The 21,052-nt window shown below is 41.7% G+C and overlaps 1 protein-coding gene across 1 annotated transcript in view; it reads left to right on the forward strand.

Moving 5' to 3' along the window:
- LOC127578860 (protein diaphanous homolog 3) overlaps window positions 1-21,052 on the forward strand; it is a 111,273-nt gene that overhangs the window by 12,445 nt on the left and 77,776 nt on the right. The window contains exons 3-6 of the mRNA XM_052031380.1: window positions 3,263-3,388; window positions 11,140-11,214; window positions 12,666-12,839; window positions 13,833-13,990. Of these exons, the coding sequence (XP_051887340.1) occupies window positions 3,263-3,388; window positions 11,140-11,214; window positions 12,666-12,839; window positions 13,833-13,990 (533 nt within the window). The remainder of the gene's footprint in view (window positions 1-3,262; window positions 3,389-11,139; window positions 11,215-12,665; window positions 12,840-13,832; window positions 13,991-21,052) is intronic.

The following is a 21,052-nucleotide window of genomic DNA, read 5'->3' on the forward strand; positions in this document are numbered from 1 at the left end:
ATGTTCTTAAATTATTTTATTAATCCTTAACTTTACAATCTATTTCCATTCTTTTTTTGAATGTTGTGGATCATAAGGGGCATTTAGAAAGAGCTGTAAAGGCCTCTGGCTCTTTGACAGCTGGTGCTATCAGAGATGTCCAGGGGCAGGGCCTTGCGTTCAGTCTCCTGAAGCTTGGTTACCATTTGCAGGCATAACGCTTTTCATGACAGCCCCTTGAGGTCATTGGGAGTTGCACAGCTGTAGAAAAATAGGTGCACCCACAGAGAATTGCTGCAACCACAAAACAGAGTGTGTGTGTGTGTGTGTGTGTGTGTGTGTGTGTGTGTGTGTGTGTGTGTGTGTGTGTGTGGGAGGGTGGGGGGAGAGGGGGGATGGTGGTGGGGACACATTCTTGAGGCACAGGCTGTATCAGGAAGGATTTGGGTCATTGTTCTAAAATATTAAATTAATTGAACAATTTTCAAAAAGAACCTTCTATCAACATTTTTAAAAAGTGCTGCTCAGGTCTGTTATTTATTGCAGAGATTAAAATTCTACTCCTAAACTCCATCGGTGCATAATCTGGAGGAAAAAGAGAGACTGCAGATACTGGACATCTGGAGCAACTCACACAAAATGCTGGAGGAACCTTCATTCTTGATGAAGGATCTCAGACCTAAATGTCGACTGTTCATTTCCCTCCATAGATGCTGCCTGACGTGCTTCAGCATTGTGTGTGTGTGTGTGTGCGCGCATGCGCACGGATTGCAGTTACAAATGGAGCATAGGTGTTCTGCGAAACAGTCATTCAGTCTGCATTTGGTCTCACCAATGTAGAGGAGGCCAAGCGTGTGACTGTGATCTACATCTCCCTGTTGCCAGTCACTTCAACTCCCCCTCCCACTCCATCACAGATATGTCAGTCCTCAGCCTCCTCCACTGCCAGAAGTCCAAGCATAAACTGGAGGAACAGCACCTCATTTTCCATCTTGGAACCTTGCAGCCTAACGGCATGAACATTGAATTCTCCCACTTCAAGTAGTCCCTTCAACCCATCCACCACCCCGCCCCCCCCCCCCCCCCCAGCCAACCATGCCTCTTCTTTTCTTTTGTCCACCTATCACTGCTCTGCTTTTCCTTCCTATATACTGGGTTTCCCCTTTTCCTATCTTCAGTCCTGAAGAAGGGTCCTGACCCGAAACGTTGACCGCCTGCTTTTCTCCACGGATGCTGCCTGGCCTGCTGAGTTCCTCCAGCATCATTGTGTTTTTCATCTAGATTCCAGCATCTGCAGTCCTTTGTTTCTCTTTGCACAGTGTCCCATTTCATCATGCATGGTTCTAATGTGCACAAGAAAAGCAGAGTTAATTGTTTTTCAAAATATGGAAATGTAATACAGTTTAAAAAATATTGTCTCCAAGCCCCCCTAGAAAACAAGTCTTGCAGCATTTAATATTCATATTTTCTTTAAGAAGTGCACAACCTGCGCATTTCTGCATTTTCAAATTGCAAGCGTGTGTTCTGCTATCTTCTGAACCATTCAGCAGTTATGAGCTCTCTCGAGCTTTTAAGAAAGCCCAGGTCAGCTTTTGTTTGCTCTTCTAGGTTGACAGTGGGGTTATAAACATACAAGAAGTTGCAGACAAAACTCAGCTGGTCCACTTTGTTTGCCTTGAGTTCATTGATTGTGACTCAGTATTTCCAGTCATTCACCAAGCATGTATTTTCCTGGCGGATTCAAGAAAAAGGGAAAGGAACTGAAATACTCTGGAAAATTCTATTCTGCCTCATCTGGTACTTGAAACTAGTCGAGGGGATCTCCTGGACCAATGAATCCACTTATTTTCTATATGGTTCACACTATGGCCCATTCAACTCCCCCTTGAGGCCTTGCAGAGAAGAGAGTACTTGCTGCATCAGCTTAGTGTATTATAGAAATCATTACTTGCAGAAATTTTTGAGTCTGTTGACTGTAGACTTTGGTTGCCAACAGATACATGGAATAGAAACAGAAAGTGCTGAAAATACTCAGCTGGTCAAGCAGCATCTATGGAGAGAGAAACAGTTAATGTTTCAGGTCAAGGACCCTTTATCAGAATTGTTCTCCACTGAGGTGTAAAGAGATTGAACTACACATTGTGAGTTTGTTAAATCCCTGCAAATATAATTTTGGATTAAAAGCTGTTTCAAAACAAAACACCATTTACAAATGTGATTTTGGAATTTTGTCTCTACATTCTAACTGGAACTTGTAAGAACCATGAGAGTGATCCATGCAGAATTCCCTGAATCTTTAAGACCTGAGTTGTGTTTGAGGCCAGTCGTTCAGTACCATGTAAAGAAATAACATTTGGAAAGTTTTGAACCAGTTACAACAGCCTCGGGCAGTGAATTCTAGATCAGAGCAACTTATTCTGTTTTTAAATATTTTAGAAACTACCCTCTAGACCACACATCAGTTTGTCTTCTGGGTTTCCTGCCAATTGAAATGGTTTTGTCCAATCAATTCTATGAAATTGCATCATGATTTTAAAAATCTTTATTAGATTTTCCCTTTACTTTCTCTACTGCAAGAGGAGTAATCCCAGGTTTTCCCACAAGTCCCTCTCCCTGATATTGTTCTCTGCAATGTATGCCCAGAACGGGACAAAGTAATTCAGCTCAGTACTAACAAGTGATTACTAAAGGTTTACCATATTTTGTTTTCAAAGACTGATTTAAGGGTCATTAGCCTGAAACACTGGCTCCATTTTCTCTCCCCACAGATGTCTGTCCTACCAAGAATTTCTTGGATTTTCTGTTTTTGTTTCAGATTTCCAGCATCTGTAGATTTTTGCTTCAATTTAACGTAACTTCTCTGTTGCTGCACTCATTCTCTCTATTTATAAAACTGACTTGTAGTGTAACCTTGAATCATTTTGTTTAATATCATTGCCTTTGATGAATTCAGAGAATATCAATTAATTTTAAAAGTAACTTTTTTAATGAGCCTTGACAAGCTATACTATTAGCAGTTTGTATTAATTTTCCTGGAAGATTATGTTTAGTTGGCAGAGTTAAATACTCTTTATAGTACGGCAATATGTTGTATTTGTCCTCCTAAATTGATTCCATTGAAGATGATGGAATGAGTTCTAGAGGTGGGGCATAACATGCTAATATTACCATAAGTGGCTAAATAGCATTAAACACCACCAAATGGAGATGAATTTTTTGGCATCAAACTTGTATGATCAATCACTCTGCTAATATTTTCCAATTTTATTGTTATTTACAACAGCTTAGTAACAATGAACAGATCATGTTACTCAATGCAGTGAAAAACCGAGAGCTCACCGTCGATCAGGCCTGGGAAATAGCGCAACGTGGCAAGTCAACAATACAGGAGGCGAGCAAACCAGATAAAGTATGGTCATCTCTTTGCTCTTTTCTTCACCATTAAGACTATATTGATTTAAAACTGACTAATTTGTTTGGTTAAAGTATAGTAATCAATTTTGTCAGAAAATTAGGTTGCACTACATAAATGAGAATTAATTTTATAAAGGATTCATTAAAGTGACATTAGTAGGACATGCCAGGATCTGTGTATTAGTGAAATATTGCCAACAAAGAATTTAGTGGCTGTACTAGAAAAAAAATCTAATTAACTCCTTCCCTGCATTTACAAGAACAAATACTTGGGACGTCATAGCTAATGAATATCCCAAATCTTCAGCATTTTTTTCTTGGCCGGTAGCATTTCATACTAAATAAAACAACATTATTGCCAATGTTTTCAGAAAGATAAAATATTTCTGCTTCTGTTTATCTCTAGTGGCATACAATTCTATCATCAGTGGGGAAGCAATGAATGAGATTCTGAATCCAAGTGTTGTACTAGTATTAAATGCAATGTGTTTTTTTTAAGGATGCAGCTTAAGTTTTGTATGTGAGGCATCGGAGGTGGGTAAATGTTCCAAGATTTCTAATTCACTGCAGAGAAGGCAGTTCTCAAGTTAATTCATTAAACAATTTTACCAAACATTATTACATAACTACTGCTCCTGGCTTGGAGATGCTTACAAAGGAGAGTAGCATTACAGGTAACAGATAAAACCATAATGAAGGAGAATACTTGTCTATGAACTGTAGCTACAAAGTGTGAATACAGTCCTCACAAATACATCAAGGTGTAGTATGTAGATATCGAAAGAGATGGTGGTTTATTTGTAAGGTAGAACAATACATGCATGTTGAGATTTTAAGCTTCTGCTATAGAGTGGGTGTTCTTGTCTTTTTTCTGTTTTCATGAAGCAGATACAACTTGAATCTCCTGTACAGAGGATTGCATTATCATCGTCAGAGGGAGATACAACACAGAAACTGGCTCTTCAGCTCACTGTGTATGCACTGACCATCAGCCACCCATTTGCACTAATCCCATTTTATTATTATTCTCCCCACATTCCAATCAACTCCCCCAGATTCTACCACTCACCTACACACCAGAGGCAATTTACAGTGGCCAATTAACCGATCAACCCCATACATCTTTAGAATGAGGTGGGTAAATGTTCCCACCTAATTCACAGCAGAGAAGGCACTTCTCAAATTAATTCATTAAGCAATTTTAAGGATTAAGAGAGCTTGCATTACACCAAACATTATTATGTAACTACTGGAGTACCTGAAGGAAACTTGTGTAGTTACAAGGAGAATGTGCAAAGTCCACACAGACAGCACCCAAAGTCAGGATTGAACACTGGTCTCTGGCGCTGTGAGACAGCTGCTGTATTAGCTGTGCTACTGTGCTGCCCTACCATCACTACATATACCATCACTATAAACGTACAATAACACAGAGGTAGAAACACCACATTTCTTCCAACTTTTTATTTAGAAAAGAAAGCTTTTTGGCCAACATCTCTTTTACACCTACCCACTGAGGTGCAGGTAATGTATCAAGTGTATTTTTCACATAATTATAGCTGTCTTTCGCTTTTAATTAAATAACAACTATAAATTTAGTATAGTGGTTGTTTTTTTGGTGTCTTCCCAATCTCCATTGCTTTTGGACTGCTTGGTTCTGGATTTTAACTCATAGAGTCGTAGAGCAATACAGCAGAGATACAGGCCCTTCAGCCTAATGTGTCCATATCAACCAGGGTGCCCACCCATCTAGTCCCAAGTTTCTGCATTCAGCCCATATCCCTCTAAGCCCCACCCCTCCAAGTACCTATCCAAGTGCTTCTTAAAATAATACTATTGTACTGTTGCAACCTCCTTCTGGTGGCTCGTTCTGTATACTCCCCATCTCTACATGAAAAAGTAGGCCCTCAGGTCCCTTATAAATCTTTCCCCTCTCACCCTAAATCTATGCTCCCTAGTTTTGGACTCCCCTACACTGGGGAAATGACTGTCACCATCCACCTTATCTATGCCTCTCATAATTTTAAACATTTCTATAAGATCACCCCTCATTCTCCTACGTTCCAAGGAATGAAGACCTTAGCCTGGCCAATTTCTCCCTATAACTCAAGGCCCTCTAGTCCTGGCCACGTCCTTGTAAATCTTTTCTGCACTCTTTTTCCAGTTTAATCACATCTGTCCTATAACAGGGTAACCAAAACTGGACACATCACTCCAAGTGTGGCCTCACCAACTCAAAGAAAGTTCTTTTCCTTGTATTTACAGCTTCATTTCCTGAAGTCTGCTTTGGATTGATCTTGGACACCATGATTGATTGGTTCACTCGTTTTATCTCTAGCAGAGATCATTTGCACTGTGTGTACCTGGATTCTGTCATCAATTTTAACCAAATATCTCTTGGTTCTGCAAATCACAACAATGGTTCCCACCACTCAGTTATGTGAGGTCAATTAGTTAGGTGGGCTAAATACACAAATGAATTAGACCTATATTCCCTCTAATTAGTATCATGATGATATTTTTTTATTCAATTTAAATTCAATTCTATTTAAATCTAGAAGTCAAATTTGGATGAACAAAACTAAAGCATTGTTATCTGTGTTCTGTTCATCAAGAGTTCTGGGGATAAATGCCTTTTGAAACTCTATGGAGTTGTTTTGTACTTTCATAACTAACTGGCCAAACTATGTTTTGTGTTTCATGTTTCAAACTATATCCCTGCAGTACTTCCCTAGAACTTCCTTAAGTATTTGGGCAGACCTCTCCGGTGCTCTATTTGAAATGTGAGGAAGCAATACCATGTCTGATACCATTCTATTTCATGGAGTTTTTGAATAGATTAGATCAAAACTGCAGGCTGTTGTCAGATTGAGCTCTTTGGGCTCAATATGACGTGCACATAGAGATGTCAGCTTACCCATAATACATTCAGCAGTGGCACACAAACCCATGCATTTCACTTCAATCTGCTTTGAATGGTTTTCCATCGGAGTCAAGAAATTGTCACTCCCTTTTTCTCAATAAGACCAGCACTGTTGCTAGCAAGTAGTTGTGCTGCATCACAGCTCCAGCAACCCAAGATCAATTCTGGTCTCCGATGCCATCTATGTGGAAGTTGCACATTCTCCCAGTGACCATGTGGTTTTCCTCAGGATGTTTTGGTTTCTCCCTACATCCCAAATTTGGTAGGTAGCTTAGTTCGCCACAGTAAATTATCCCTAATACAGGTGGGTGGTAGGAGAAATAGGATGGAGTTCATGAACATGAAAGATAGAATTGGTTACCAGGATGTATTTGGGGGAACAGAACTGATGCATTTTTGAGACAGCATAGACTGAAAGGGCCAATTGGCCTTCTCTGCCATATGATAACATGAAAAATCTAAATGTACCTTCTAAAACGCCCAGTTAACCATGACCATGATGGCAAAGGAGTTTCTGGTGGCTTGTTCTAGCAGCTTTGAATATTCCATTGCATTGTCAATGATTTAAAGAATTGGAATTGGTTTATTATTGTCACATGTACCGAGCAACAGTGGATAAAGTTGTCTTGCATACTGTACATACAGATCAATTCATTACACAGCAGGTAGTACAAGGAAAACAATAAAAGAATGCAGAATAAAGTGTAACAGCTACAGAGAAAGTGCAGTGCAGGTAGACACTGAGGTGCCGTTCCTCCGTCAACTGGAGCACCTCATTTTCTGTCTTGGAACCTTGCAGCCTAACGACATGAACATTGAATTCTCCCACTTTAAGTAATCCCCACCCCCCTTCCCCATAACCTCACCCCCCACCATGCTTCTTCTCTTCTTCCCTTTCCTAGCCTCTTTTTTTGTTCCTTTCTCTCCTTGCCTTTGACCCATCTACCAGTGGATCTGCTCTCCCCTCCTCCCCCACACCTGCCTATCACTATTTCTTACCTGCATCTAACCTATCACCACCCTGTGCCCACCCTGCCTTCCCTCTTTTGTCCACCTATCACTGCTCTGCTTTTCCTTCCTATATACTGGGCTTCCCCTTTTCCTATCTTCCGTCCTGAAGATGGGTCCTGACCCGAAACGTTGACCGCCTGTTTTTCTCCACAGATGTTGCCTGGCCTGCTGAGTTCCTCCAGCATCATTGTGTTTTTCATCTAGATTCCAGCATCTGCAGTCCTTTGTTTCTCATGAGTTTACTGTCGTTCACTTTCACCTACAGTTTGTGGTTCGGGCCGGTTGAGCCTGTTACAGACTTTCAACCCTGGTACCAACCCTGTAGAGTCCCTCTGTATCTCTCTGCTGCACTACAGTGCCAAGGATTCACTATTCCCTACTATGGGTTTACCATCCCCCACTATACCTTTCATCCCTGGGATCATTCTCATAAACCTCCTCTGGATTCTCTGCAATGCCAGCACATCCTTCCTTAGATATGGGGCCCAAAACTGCTCACAATACTCCAAATGTGGTCTGACCAATGTCTTATAAAGCCTCAGCATTACATCCTTGCTTTTATATTCTAGTCCTCTTGAAATAAATGCTAAAATTGCATTGCCTTCCTTACTACCGACTCACCCTTCAAGTTAACCTTTAGGGAATCCTGCACTAGGACCCCCAAGTTCCTTTGCACCTCCAATTTCTAAATTCTCTCCCTGTTTAGAAAATAGTCTGCGCCTTTATTCCTTCTACCAAAGTGCATGACTGTACACTTCCCTGCACTGTATTCCATCTTCCACTTGTTCGTCCATTTTCCCAACTTGTCCAAGTCCTTCTGGGAAGGAGTTTTAAAGGGGATTTGAGGGGAAACTTTTTATTTACATTGTAGTAGATGAGCGTTTGTTGGCTCTTGGACTGTATTCATTGGAGTACAGAAGAATGAGAGGGGACCTCATAGAAACATTTAGAATGTTGAAAGGACTGGACAGAGTAGATGTGGTTAAGCTGTTTCCCTTGGTGGGTGAGTCCAGGATTAGAGGGCACAATCTTAGAATTAGAGGGTACCGGTTTAAGACAGAAATGAGGAGAAATTTCTTTAGCCAGAGGGTCGTGAAATTATGGAATTCTTTGCCACATACAGCTGTGGAGGCCCAATCATTGGGGGCATTTAAGGAGGAGATTGATAGGTATCTAATTAGTCAAGATATCAAGGGATCTGGGGATAAGGCTGGAAATTGGGACTAGATAAGAATAGTATTAGTTTAGTTTATGGAGCAGACTCGACAGGCCGAATGGCCTACTTCTGCTCCTTTGTCTTGTGATCTGGAACTCGCTGCCAGAGGAGGTGGTGGAGTCGGATACAATCACCACGTTTAAGAGACTTGAATAAGCAAGACATGGAAGGATACGGACTAATGCAGGCAAATGGGATTAGTGTAGATGGGAAAAATGTTTGGCATGGATGTGATGTACTCTGCTGATAGTCTATGGCTCTATGACCATCTTTGTTGCTTAATCGTGTCTAGGCATGGGAGAGGTCCTGTTTTGTGAATGCTTTTTGCTTCTGCTAACTTTGTTTACAAATTTTGGGAAGTGGATGACAGAAAAGCAAACAAACTGCAGATGCTAGAAATCTGAAGTAAAATGGGAAAATGCTGATAATTACAGCATTTCTGGCAGCATCTGTGGAGAGAGAGTATTCACAGTGATGACTTTTCATCAGAAGTTCTGATAAAAGATCATTGATCTGAAATGTTAACGTGAGGGTTTAAGGGACACCATTTCTATTAACAGCAAGTTTGAATGTCAAGTTTTACACGCTCATTAACTTTTGAACTCTTTATTTATATGCAAAACTATTCTGTAATGCAAAATTTAAAGAGGCTACTTTCTTGCTGTCTCCTTTCACAAACTTTCAGCTTTTAATTGTTCCTAATGGTTTTGGATTAGATCATCCAGTTTTTGTGCAATCTCTTTGAAGTCCTTTTGCAGCAGATTTGTCAGTATGTTAATGCTTTTGGCCTGATCTCCCCTAAGAGTAATGTTTTTTTCTGCTTTGCTTTGGTCTCTCCAACTTGTTTGCTCTTCAGAACACGTCCAATTTCTCGATAACTAAGTTGAATACCCATGCTCATTCAAACTTGCCTTGATTCCTAATTTAGCTGATTGAGGCAGGCATGGTGTTTTGCAAATATTCACCAGTGACATGACTAAACTTGATGCCTGTGATAATCCAGTGAGCAGTAATCACTGCTGTCCTTTGCCTTCGTGGCTTGCATTGTGGTTTTTATGTGTGGAGGCTTTTGACAATGAGATTCCATGTGAATGTCACAGGAAACACCAATTAATAAATCATCTTTGATGCTTAAGACTCACCTGAAACAATGTATTTAAACTGTCCCAAGGACAAACTTTCTGAGATCCCAAATCTATTGGAAATTTGTAATGTCACATACGTATGCATTGAGGCAGAGGATAAGGATATCGGAAGGATTGTGCTTTATTTGTAAGACAACACTCGAGCTGTACACCTGCTGAGGCTTTAGACTGAGTGCTAAAATGAGTGCCCGGTTATTGTTTCATTGTTACAAAGCAAGCACCCACATGACTGATGATAAAATATACTGAAGCTGTTACAACAGACCTATCAAAGGACCACATTCTCTGCCAGATGCAATGCCGGAACTTGTCAACTCCGACCTTTGGGTTGATTTCTTTAATAATTGGGTCTTTAGGACTCGGGATTGAATTGGACTGTTGCCTCAATGGTGGATAAGTTCCAAATCAGAACACCACTTTGAATTAAAAACAGAAAATACTGGAAACAGTCAGCAAGTTGGGCAGTAGAAGGAGAAACATCTTTAACCTGAAACATTAACTTTGTTTCTCTTTTCGAAGACACTGCCTGACTTACTGAGTGTTTCCAGAACTTTCTATTTTAAATTCAGGTTTCCAGCATTTGCACTTTATTGATGCTTACCACTTTAAACTGTTGTGAAACTTATGGGACCAGAACCTACTGGGAAATGCTGATGGTCCTGCATTAAATTGCTGGCATTTAATAGCACTGGTGATTTTTAGCTGTGCTCTGACATTGAACTCCAGACAGAGTCCAGTGACAGAGTAAGAACTTGCTGAATACCAAACCCGTGATGCAGTGAAAATCTGCCCTTTGAAGCAGTGCCAGAAACAGCAAGCCTTTCTTTTGACCAGAGAGTAACAACTGTGAGGGAGACAGTGCGGGAAAGTTAAATGATATGTTTGAATTTATTACGTTTGTTTTAATGTTTTGAATTGTTTACGTGTATTTTTTAACTTTCAATAATTAACAAGATGTTTTAAAATCTATTAATTGCTAAATTGATTTTAATTATTCTGACTATCTCTGATATCAGAAACAATGTCCTTGACAACCTTGTCAGCTATCAAAGTTGTGCGGGGTGATGCCAACATAGTGGAGCAGTACATCGGGTCAGACCCTGTGCCATGCAAGGCCTTGCCCTCTTGGTCAGGATGGGACCTACAACTAAGTCAACATAAGGGGATCCACAAAAGATGTCCATGCTTTTTCCAGATGTCAGTGATGAGCACAGATGGCTCATTAGCCCGATGATAGATGAGTTTATGTACAGCGCATTGGCTTTTGGCCTACCAACATACAGAACTTGTGTACCTCTGGATGCTGTCCTTTTGTTCCTTGTTTTGAACATGGAAGACTATTATGAAGTTCTATTTCAGACTGCTACAATACACTTTATAACCTGTGCATCTAGATTCTCCTGAATACAACCCCTGACCACACTTATCTGCATGTTTCTTTCCCTTTTTAGATGCCTGAAAACACATCCTACAACTTTTTTGTATATAAGTATAACCGATACAGAAGGCAGAAGAGGATATTGATGGTAAGTTGAATGATTTGTCTTGTCATTGAATTAAAGATATCTTGCTTAAAGGGGAAAGATCTTCAATGAAAATAGTTTGCAGACCTTTGTATCCCATCGTAAACTTAAGATGATGTAAGTCGGAGACATGAGACTGCAGATGCTGGAATCTGGAGCAACAAAGAAGATGCTGGAGGAACTCAGCAGGTCAGGCCTCATCTATGGAGGGAAAGGGACAGTCGTCATTTTGGGTCGAGACCCTTCATCTGGATTGAAAGATAGGAGGGAGTTGGCCAGTATAACAAGGTGAGGGGAAGGGTTGGAGCAAGAGCTGGTAAGTGATGTGGATGAAGTGAGGGGGAGTGATGGGTAGATGGAGGAGGGGAGAGTGGACATCGTGACAGAGACTGGGAAGTGATAGGTGGAGGCGACCAAAGGCTGCAGGTGATGGAATCTGATAGGAGAGGAAGTTGGAGCATGGAATCAAGTGAGGGAGATGGGGAGGGCAGAGGGGAACAGTGAGGGGAGGGGAACCTGATGTAACTTGTTGATCTACGTTATTGCCATAATTTCTCATGAACGTAAATACTGTCGCTGTAAGAACAGGCCAGATGATGGGTATTTTACAGTGGGTGGCTCACTGCCTTGCACCCCAAAGCATTTCCACCATCTGCAAAGTGCAAGTTAGGATTGTGATGGAATAGCTTCCAGAGTGAAGCTAGAACTGTACCAAAAAGCCAGCGTCATCCAGGACAAAGCAACCCTCTTGACTGGCAGCCCACATGTCATCCTAAACATTCACTACCTTCTGCACCAATGCAGCGTGGCTGCAGTATGTCCTATCCACAAAATGCACTCGAGTTACTTGCCTAGGCTACTCAGATGATGGCCCTTCCCAAGCCCATAATTTCCACCACAAAGAAGGACAAGGAGAGCACCGCCTATAACCTCCCCTCCAAGTTGTGCACCGTCCTGACTTATCTAATTATGACCTCCACCTCCAAAGGTATAGCAGTCCAGTCATGTGTGTGGCTGGAATGTGGCAGATCTCAGTGACCATTGCTTTACAAATCTATCAGGTATTTGAAGCTGGGAGCATTGGTCCAGGAAGAGTTTGGGAAAGAGGATACATCTGGCCAAAGACCTTCATTAGTTTCTCCTTTTAGCCTCCTGACAAGGAGGCCTCCAGGATATTAACAGCACACTTCTATAGGCCATGAATAGAACCATGTGATTCATTATTATAAACAGGATGAAGTCCACTGTAATGATGCAATTGTGGATTGCCACTGAATTTGTGCACAAGAGAGTACATGTGGTACACAACAAAAAAATGCACCATGCAATCAATTTTCTCCCCCATGATGTTTCCTTCTTTCAGCTTTCTCCTCATACTGGCCATCATTGCTCTTGATGTGGCCTGCATTGATACTTATCACCTATCAACCCATTACTGTGTATTTCTTTTGCAGATCGATTACAATTCAAGGATGTTGTGTAATATTGAGAAAGGAATTATTAAAAAACATTTTCCATTTAAATCCATCAAATCCTGTGAGCAACTTGAAGGGCAGAAGTTCAGCATTTCATTTTTAATACATCATGATTATGAACTTGAAGCCACCTCTGCTGAAGATAGAGTAAAGGTAATAATGAAATGTTTCAGTGTTCCTGAGCTAAAGATCAGTTAATATCTTACAACATTTTTGTTTGATTGATGTAGGAAGGGATATTTTGGACAGTTTATTTTTCCTAGTTTGCTTAACAGGAATGCATGAATGGAATATTAGCGGAATATTTTTGGTGATTTCTCTCCGGAAGGGGTGGAGCTGCTTTTTTGTGCAGCTCAACAGGTACCTGCTGCCCTTGGTCACTTTACCCATCTGACAGTTTTTCACTTATGAACCTGCAGCAGAATCCCGTTTTCTACACAGATATGCATATCAGGCAAGCATTCATACGCACATTGTACTGGGTGTTTAACTTCCAGTTAAGACAGTGAATCTACTTGCTATATCTCTACTTTCATCATTAATGGGAACTGGTAATTTGGCCCAAGCTGGGCATATCACACTACTGAATACTGTGTAGCCGAAGTTCACTGATCACCTCCCCTTGTTGGCAAGCTTGTTCTTGGATCAGGCCCTTGGGTGTTGATGAAACAGCAAGATTAGCTAACCTGGTGCAGATTGAATGGAAGGTTTCCCAGTCCAAGTGTTGGGGATATATGCAGAGGTTCGCATTCCCTCGTTGGAAACTATTAAAGTCCAAATGCAGAGCATGCCTGGCCAGGATCAGTGAGCAGATGATGGCGCTTCTGCATCGCTGGAATTTCAGAACTTCCACAGAGGTAAATCCCAGCATGCCACAATACTTTATGCTGGTTCCTGATAAACCAAGCAATATGTTCTGTTTGTGGTTTTTGATTTATTAGGGAAAAGACAGCATATAATGAGATTGTTAAATTGCTTCATCTTCTGGTGTGGGAACCATTGTCCTTTCTTTTGAATATCATCTGCCATTGAAAAAAAGTTTGGAAATACCAGAATCTCTTTTCCATTGCCTTGATGGCAGTTAATGTTGTGATTTAATTTGCATTTCTTCAACTTAATTTGTATTTCTTCAACATTTGGTTACAGATGATCCACCTAGTGAATCAGATCATTCAAAATAATATTAGTGAAGCACCACAGACAAGTCAGAGTGCCAATAGTGCTACACAAAAAGAGATTGGAGTCATAAAAGAAGGGCAAATAGAATTACAGAAAGGAGGCCTTGCTTCGGTAAAATGGAACAGGTACAAACTACATTTTTTAATCACTTCCTCTTCTGTCCTCTGGTATTCTGTGGGGAAAAACTAAAATTTTTCCTGAAATCTTCCAGTAAGCTTTATTTTGTCTTGCCGTTGTGCTGGTTTATAACAACATGTTATAGAACCAGGAGTAAGCCATATGCCTCCTTCCATCTGCTTTATATTTTTTCCATTCCCTTATTGTTCAAAAATAAATTGATTTTTGCCTTGAATGTGCACAGTAGCTGAGTATCGAGAGCTCTCTTTGTTTAAAAAATTTCTAAAGATTCACAACCTTTGGAGTGAAGAAATTTCTTCTCATCTCAGTATTAAGTGACCAACTGTTCTTGAAAGCATAAACTTTAGTTAGACCACCATAGAACACTACAGCACAGAAAACAGGTCATTCGGCCCTTCTAGTCTGTGCCAAAACTTTATCCTGCTAGTCCCATTGACCTGCACCCAATCCATAACCCTCCAGACATCTCCAGTCCATGTATCTATCCAATTTATTCTTAAAACTTAAGAGTGAGCCTGCATTTACCACATCAGATGGCAGCTCGTTCCACACTCCCACCACTCTCTGAGTGAAGAAGTTCCCCCAATGTTCCCCCTAAATCTTTCCCCCTTCACCCTAAAGCCATGTCCTCTCGTACTTATCTCTCCTAATCCAGGTGGAAAGAGCCTACTCGTATTTACTTTGTCTATACCCCTCATAATTTTGTAAACCTCTATCAAATCTCCCCTCATTCTTCTAGGCTCCACGGAATAAAGTCCTAACCTGTTCAATCTTTCCCTGTAACTCAACTCCTGAAGACCCGGCAACATTCTAGTAAATCTTCTCTGCAGTCTTTCAATCTTACTGATATCCTTCCGATAGTTAGGAGACTAGAACTGCACACAATACTCCAAATTTGGCCTCACCAATGTTTTATACAACCTCACCACAACATCCCAACTCCTATACTCAATACTTTGATTTATGAATGCCAGGATGACAAAAGCCTTCTTTACAACCTTGTCTACCTGTGATGCCACTTTCGGCGAATTATGTATCTGAGCTCCCAGATCCCTTTGTTTCTCCGTACTCCTCAGTGCCCTACCATTTACTGTGTATGTCCTACCTTGATTTGTCCTTCCGAAATGCAACACCTCACATTAAATTGTCTGCATTAAATTCCATCTGCCATTTTCGGACCCATTTTTCCAGTTGGTCCAGATCCCTCTGCAAGCTTTGAAAGTCTTTCTCGCTGTCCACAACACCTCCAATCTTAGTGTCATCAGCAAACTTGCTGTTCTAGATCTATATTCGAGATTCTCCAGCATCTAATGTAATGTATGTCCCAGTACTCAATGACACAAGTCCTAATTGATAATAGTCTGCCTTTTTAAATGAGCCTAACCAGTAAAATTTAAAAAAAAACTTTAATATTTTTATTTATCCAGCACAGTAACAGGCCCTTCCAGTCCAACGAGCCCACGCCGCCCAATTACACCCATGTTAACGTAGTAACCTGTACGTCTTTGAAATGTGGGGGGTAACTGGAACACCCGGAGGAAGCCCGTGCAGTCACGGGGAGAAGGTACAAACTCCTTACAGACAGCGGCAGAAATGGAACCCCGATTACTGGTGCTGTAATAGTGTTATGCTCACCACTACGCTACCATGCCATTTGTGGTCTATTTCTAAGTAGTGAGCAGTGTTGGGTTTCCATCACAGCATGCCTCATCTCTTTGGATATTTGTATAGAAAACAATGTCAAATTATTACTCATCAGGAATTGATACTGCTTTCTGTGTTATTATGTGTTATTATGTAGTTATAATAAAGAACTACAGTTCCCAGTAGGTAATGCAAGGGGTCACATGGGGGAACAGGAAGTAGCTGTAAAAAGAGAGGGAAAGCAAGCCAGTCTGGTGTTGGTTAATAAAGTGTTCAGACGTTAAACCCACGCGAAGTTTGTCTCTTGATGAAGAACAAACATGACATGGTGTCAGAAGTTGGTGTGAGGTCCGAACAGGGAGAGTAGATGACTACTGTGTGCAATTGAGAAAGAGACTCAGTGAGTATGAAAACAAAACTGTAACGAGACAGAGAAAAAGCTGGCTGGTGTGGCGAGGGAGCACATTGTTTCTGAGGTTTTGGCAGTCACCGTATTTGCCAAGAGAAATTCAGGTGAGATGCCGAGAGTTCCCATTATCGATAAGCTATGCAGTCCTCTCACTGGCAATCGAACCGATAATTTGAAATGCTTCAAAAAGCAATTCAACATATATTTAGATGCTAGTGGAGCAGGAAGGAATAATGAAAAATTGAAAGCGTCTATTTTTCTGCACGTGATTGACGAAGATACTTTGACCATCTATAACAGCTTTCAAATTGATGAGACAGCTTTTGAGTTGGGCACTTTGATGAAAAAGTTTGAGTATTTTATCCCCAGTAAAAATATCACATTCAAGAGATATACATTTTTTTTCCTGTGACCAGAAACAAGGTGTTAGCTTTGACCAATACTTAGCTGAGCTTCACACACTGAGTAAGTCCTGTAAATTTGGAGATTTGAGAAACTCACTAGTTAAAGACAGAATAGTTTGTGGAATTCCAGATAATGGACTCAGAGAAAGACTGTTGCATGAAAAAGATTTGACCCTGGAAAAGGCAGTGAATATGTGTAGGTCAGCAGAAACCACATGAGCACAAGCTAAGGAGCTGCATAGGGCAAACATGCTGTGAAAACAGAGAAACAGCACACAAGGCATTTCTGAAAGTAACAGCAAAGCAAGGAGGAAGGCTCAAACAGCAAATGCATCAGATTTGGAGGTAGACACATTCCAAAGATGTGTCCTGCTTATGGGAAGTCCTGCAATAGCTGTGGGAAGAAGAATCACTTTGCAAGGTGCTGCAAAGCTGGGGCTAACAAGAGAAAGGTGCACACAGTTGATGAGGAAATGGAGGAATTCTTTGTGGATTCTGTACAGACTGTGGCTGCTGGTAAAACAGAATGGATTGTTCCAGTAACTGTGACTGAGACAGTAATTCCATTCAAGCTTGACACCGGAGCTCAGGTGAATCTGTTATCCATGAATGATTATAATACTCTCACAGTAAAGAGTAAGATTTACCCTGTGAAGTTAAAAGTGACATGCTACACTGGAGAGAAAGTTCCAGTAAAAGGGGGCTGTATGGTGACCTTTAAGCACAAAGGGCAGCACTTAAAATCACAGCTACTGATTGTAGAAGAGAGCCAATATTAGGTCTGAGTGCATGTGAAAAGCTTAACCTAGAGAAAAGAGTTTTCATAGTAGCTTCACATACCAAAGATGACCACACAACACTCAAGGAAGAGTATGCAGATGTCTTTGAGGGGCTCGGATGCTTAGCTCGTGTACGCAAAATTCACATGGATGAGGCAGTGGCTCCTGTTGTCCACGCATGGAGGGAAATCCTGTCTCAACTTAGAGATAAACTTAAACAAGAACTAGCACGCATGGAACTGACGCATGTCATACAGAAGATTGAAGAACCAACAGATTGGGTGAGTTCACTGGTCATTGTGCAAAAGATAAATGGAGCATTGCAGATATGTCTAGACCCAAGAGATCTCAATAAAGCCATCAAGAGAGAGCATTTTAAATTGCCAACACAGGAGGAGATCATGTCCTGGTTTTCAGATGCCAAATGGTTCAGCAAGCTCGATGCATCATCTGGGTTTTGGCAGATGAAGCTTGATGAGGCAAGTTCGAGACTGTGTACTTTTAACACACCACAGGGAAGATATCGCTATCTTCGGCTGCCACATGGGATCTTGTCTGCACCAAAAGTCTACCATAAAATCATCTACATGATTTTTGAGGGCATACCTGGTGTCGAAACCATGATGGATGACATCATCGTCTGGGGGTCCACCAAGGAGGAACATGATACTCGACTGAGACAAGTGCTTGACATGACAAGGAATGTCAATTTGAAATTAAACAAAGAGAAATGTGAGTTTGGTGTTAAGGAGATGTCATATCTGAAGAGGGAGTGAAGCCTGACCCAAGAAAGACGTTGGCCATTGAAAATATGGAGTGGCCCCAAAACAAAGAGGAGGTGAGACATTTCTTAGGGATGGTGACTTACCAGGCTAAGTTCATCCCACGACTGTCAACAATGTCAGCACCACTTCGGTCAATCCTTGAGCAACAAAATGAATGGATTTGGTCTCATGAGCAAGGAGAGTGTTTCCAGACGTTGAAAAGGGTCCTAACTGAAGATCCCGTTTTATGATCCGGAAAGGTGTATCAGGATGTCAGCGGATGCGTCCCGGCATGGCCTTGGATCACTATTACTGCTGCAGCATGATGGCACATGGCATCCTGTGGCCTATGTATCAAGGGCTTTAACAAGTGCGGAAGCCAACTATGAATAGATATAGAAAGAGCTTCTCACCAGTACATATGCATGTGATTATCCATCAGTACATCTATGGGCAAGCTATTGAAGTGGAGACACACCATAACCATTGGTCTCAATTATGTCCAAACCACTGAATCCCATGAGGATACAGCACATGTTGATAAGGCTGCAGAAATATGATGTGAAGATGATCTACACACCGGGAAAGTATATGTTTGCTGCTGATGCTCTGTCTCGAGCAGTCGACAAGACAGAAAAGAGAGACCAACAATTTAATGCAGATATACAGGCCTATGTTGACATGATTGTCACGTCTCTTCCAGTAACTCCGATAGAAAAGAGCAGATTAGGAAAGCAGCAGAGGCAGATGAAACGATGAAAGTACTCAATGATACAATATGGAAAGGATGGCCAGCGGCAACGGATGACTGTCCAATGTGTATTTGGGATTATTGGGCATGCAGAGCCGAAGTGATTTACAGAAGTGTGCCACTGCAGAATGGCCTTTCACCAGCCTAAATGCTGATGGGTTGACCCATACGCGCTAACCTTCCAATACATGAAAACCTGTTGACACCTGAAGGAGCAAACAAGGACAAACAGGCTAAAGAGGAAGGGAAAGTAAAACAGAAACAGAACCATGACAAGGCAGCAAAAAGACTACCAGCCCTGAAGCCTGGGGATCAAGTGCGAATCTGAGATAGTTTCACAGCTGCAAAAATGGTGGACGTCACGGAGGGATTGTCTACAGAGTCTCTGTGGGTGGAGGTTAGGAACAGGAAGTGGTCAATAACTTTACTGGGTGTTTTTTATAGGCCACCCAATAGTAACAGGGATATCGAGGAGCAGATAGGGAAACAGATCCTAGAAAGGTGTGATAATAACAGACTTGTTGTGATGGGAGATTTTAATTTCCCAATTATCGATTGGCATCTCCATATAGCAAGGGATTTAGATGGGGTGGAGTTTGTCAAGTGTGTTCAGGAAGGTTTCTTGACACAATATGTAGATAATACAGGAAGATATTTAATTGGGGAAGAGCAAATTACGAGGCCATAAGGCTAGAACTTGCAAGTGTAAATTGGGATGACATTTTTGAACAGAAATGTACTATGGAGATGTCGTCATTGTTCATGGATCTCCTGCAGGATGTTAGGGATAAATTTGTCCTGGTAAGGCAGAGAAGGAATGGCAGGGTGAAGGAACCATGGGTGACAAGAGAGGTGGAACATCTAGTTAGGAGGAAGAAGGCAGCATACATAAGGTGTAGACAGCAAGGATCAGATAGGGGTCATGGGGAATATAGGGTAGCAAGGAAGGAACTTAAGAAGGGGCTGAGGAGAGCAAAAAGGGAACATGAAAAGGCCTTGGCGAGTAGGGTTAAGGAAAATCCCAAGGCATTTTTCTCTTATATGAAGAGCAGAAGGATGACGAGAGTAAAGGTAGGTCGGATTAGAGACAAAGGTGGGAATATGTGCCTGGAAGCTGTGGAAGTGGGTGAGGTCCTGAATGAATACTTCTCTTCAGTATTCACCAAGGAGAGGGGCCTTGATGATGCTGAGGACAGTGTTGGTAAGGTTAATGTTCTAGAGCATGTTGATATCAAGAGAGAGGATGTGTTGGAGCTGTTAGAAAATATTAGGACAGATAAGTCCCTGGGGCCTGATGGAATATTCCCCAGGCTGCTCTGTGAAGCGAGGTAGGAGATTGCGGAACCGTTGGCTAGGATCTTTGAGTCCTCGTTGTCCACGGGGATGGTACCGAAGGATTGGAGGGTGGCGAATGTTGTCCCCTTATTCAAAAAAGGTAGTAGGGATAGTCCAGGGAATTATAGACCAGTGAGCCTTACGTCTGTGGTGGGCAAGCTGTTGGAAAGGATTCTTAGAGATAGTACCTGTGGGCATTTAGAGAAACATGGTCTGATCAGGGACAGCCAGCATGGCTTTGTGAAGGGCGGATCATGTCTCACAAGCCTGATAGAGTTCTTTGAGGAGGTGACCAGGAAGATTGATGAGGGTAGTGTAGTAGATGTGGTCTTCATGGATTTTAATAAGGCATTTGACAAGGTTCCACATGGTAGGCTTCTTCAGAAGGTCAGAGGGCATGGGATCCAGGGAAGCTTGGCCGAGTGGATTCAGAATTGGCTTGCCTGTAGAAAGCAGAGGGAGTGCATTCAGATTGGAGGGCTGTGACTAGTGGTGTCCCACAAGGATTGGTTTTGGGACCTCTACTTTTCGTGATTTTTATTAATGACTTGGATGAGGTGGTAGAAGGGTGGGTTAGCAAGTTTGCAGATGACACAAAGGTTGGTGGTGTTGTGGATAGTGTGGAGGATTTTAGAAGATTGCAGAGGGACATTGATAGGATGCAGAGCTGGGCTGAGAAGTGGCAGATGGAGTTCAATCCAGAGAAGTGTGAGGTGGTACACTTTGGAAGGATAAACTCCAAGGCGGAGTACACAGTTAATGGCAGGATTCTGGGTAGTGTGGAGGAGCAGAGGGATCTGGGGGTTCATATCCACAGATCCCTGAAAGATGCCTCACAGGCGGATAGGGTAGTTATGAATGCTAACATCCCATAAGCTTTCTTAAGTCGTGGGATCGAGTTTAAGAGCCGCAAGGTAATAATGTAGCTCTACAAAACTCTGCTTAGACCACACTTGGAGTACT

Source organism: Pristis pectinata, chromosome 16, assembly GCF_009764475.1.
Source record: "Pristis pectinata isolate sPriPec2 chromosome 16, sPriPec2.1.pri, whole genome shotgun sequence".
Taxonomy (NCBI): Eukaryota; Metazoa; Chordata; class Chondrichthyes; order Rhinopristiformes; family Pristidae; genus Pristis; species Pristis pectinata.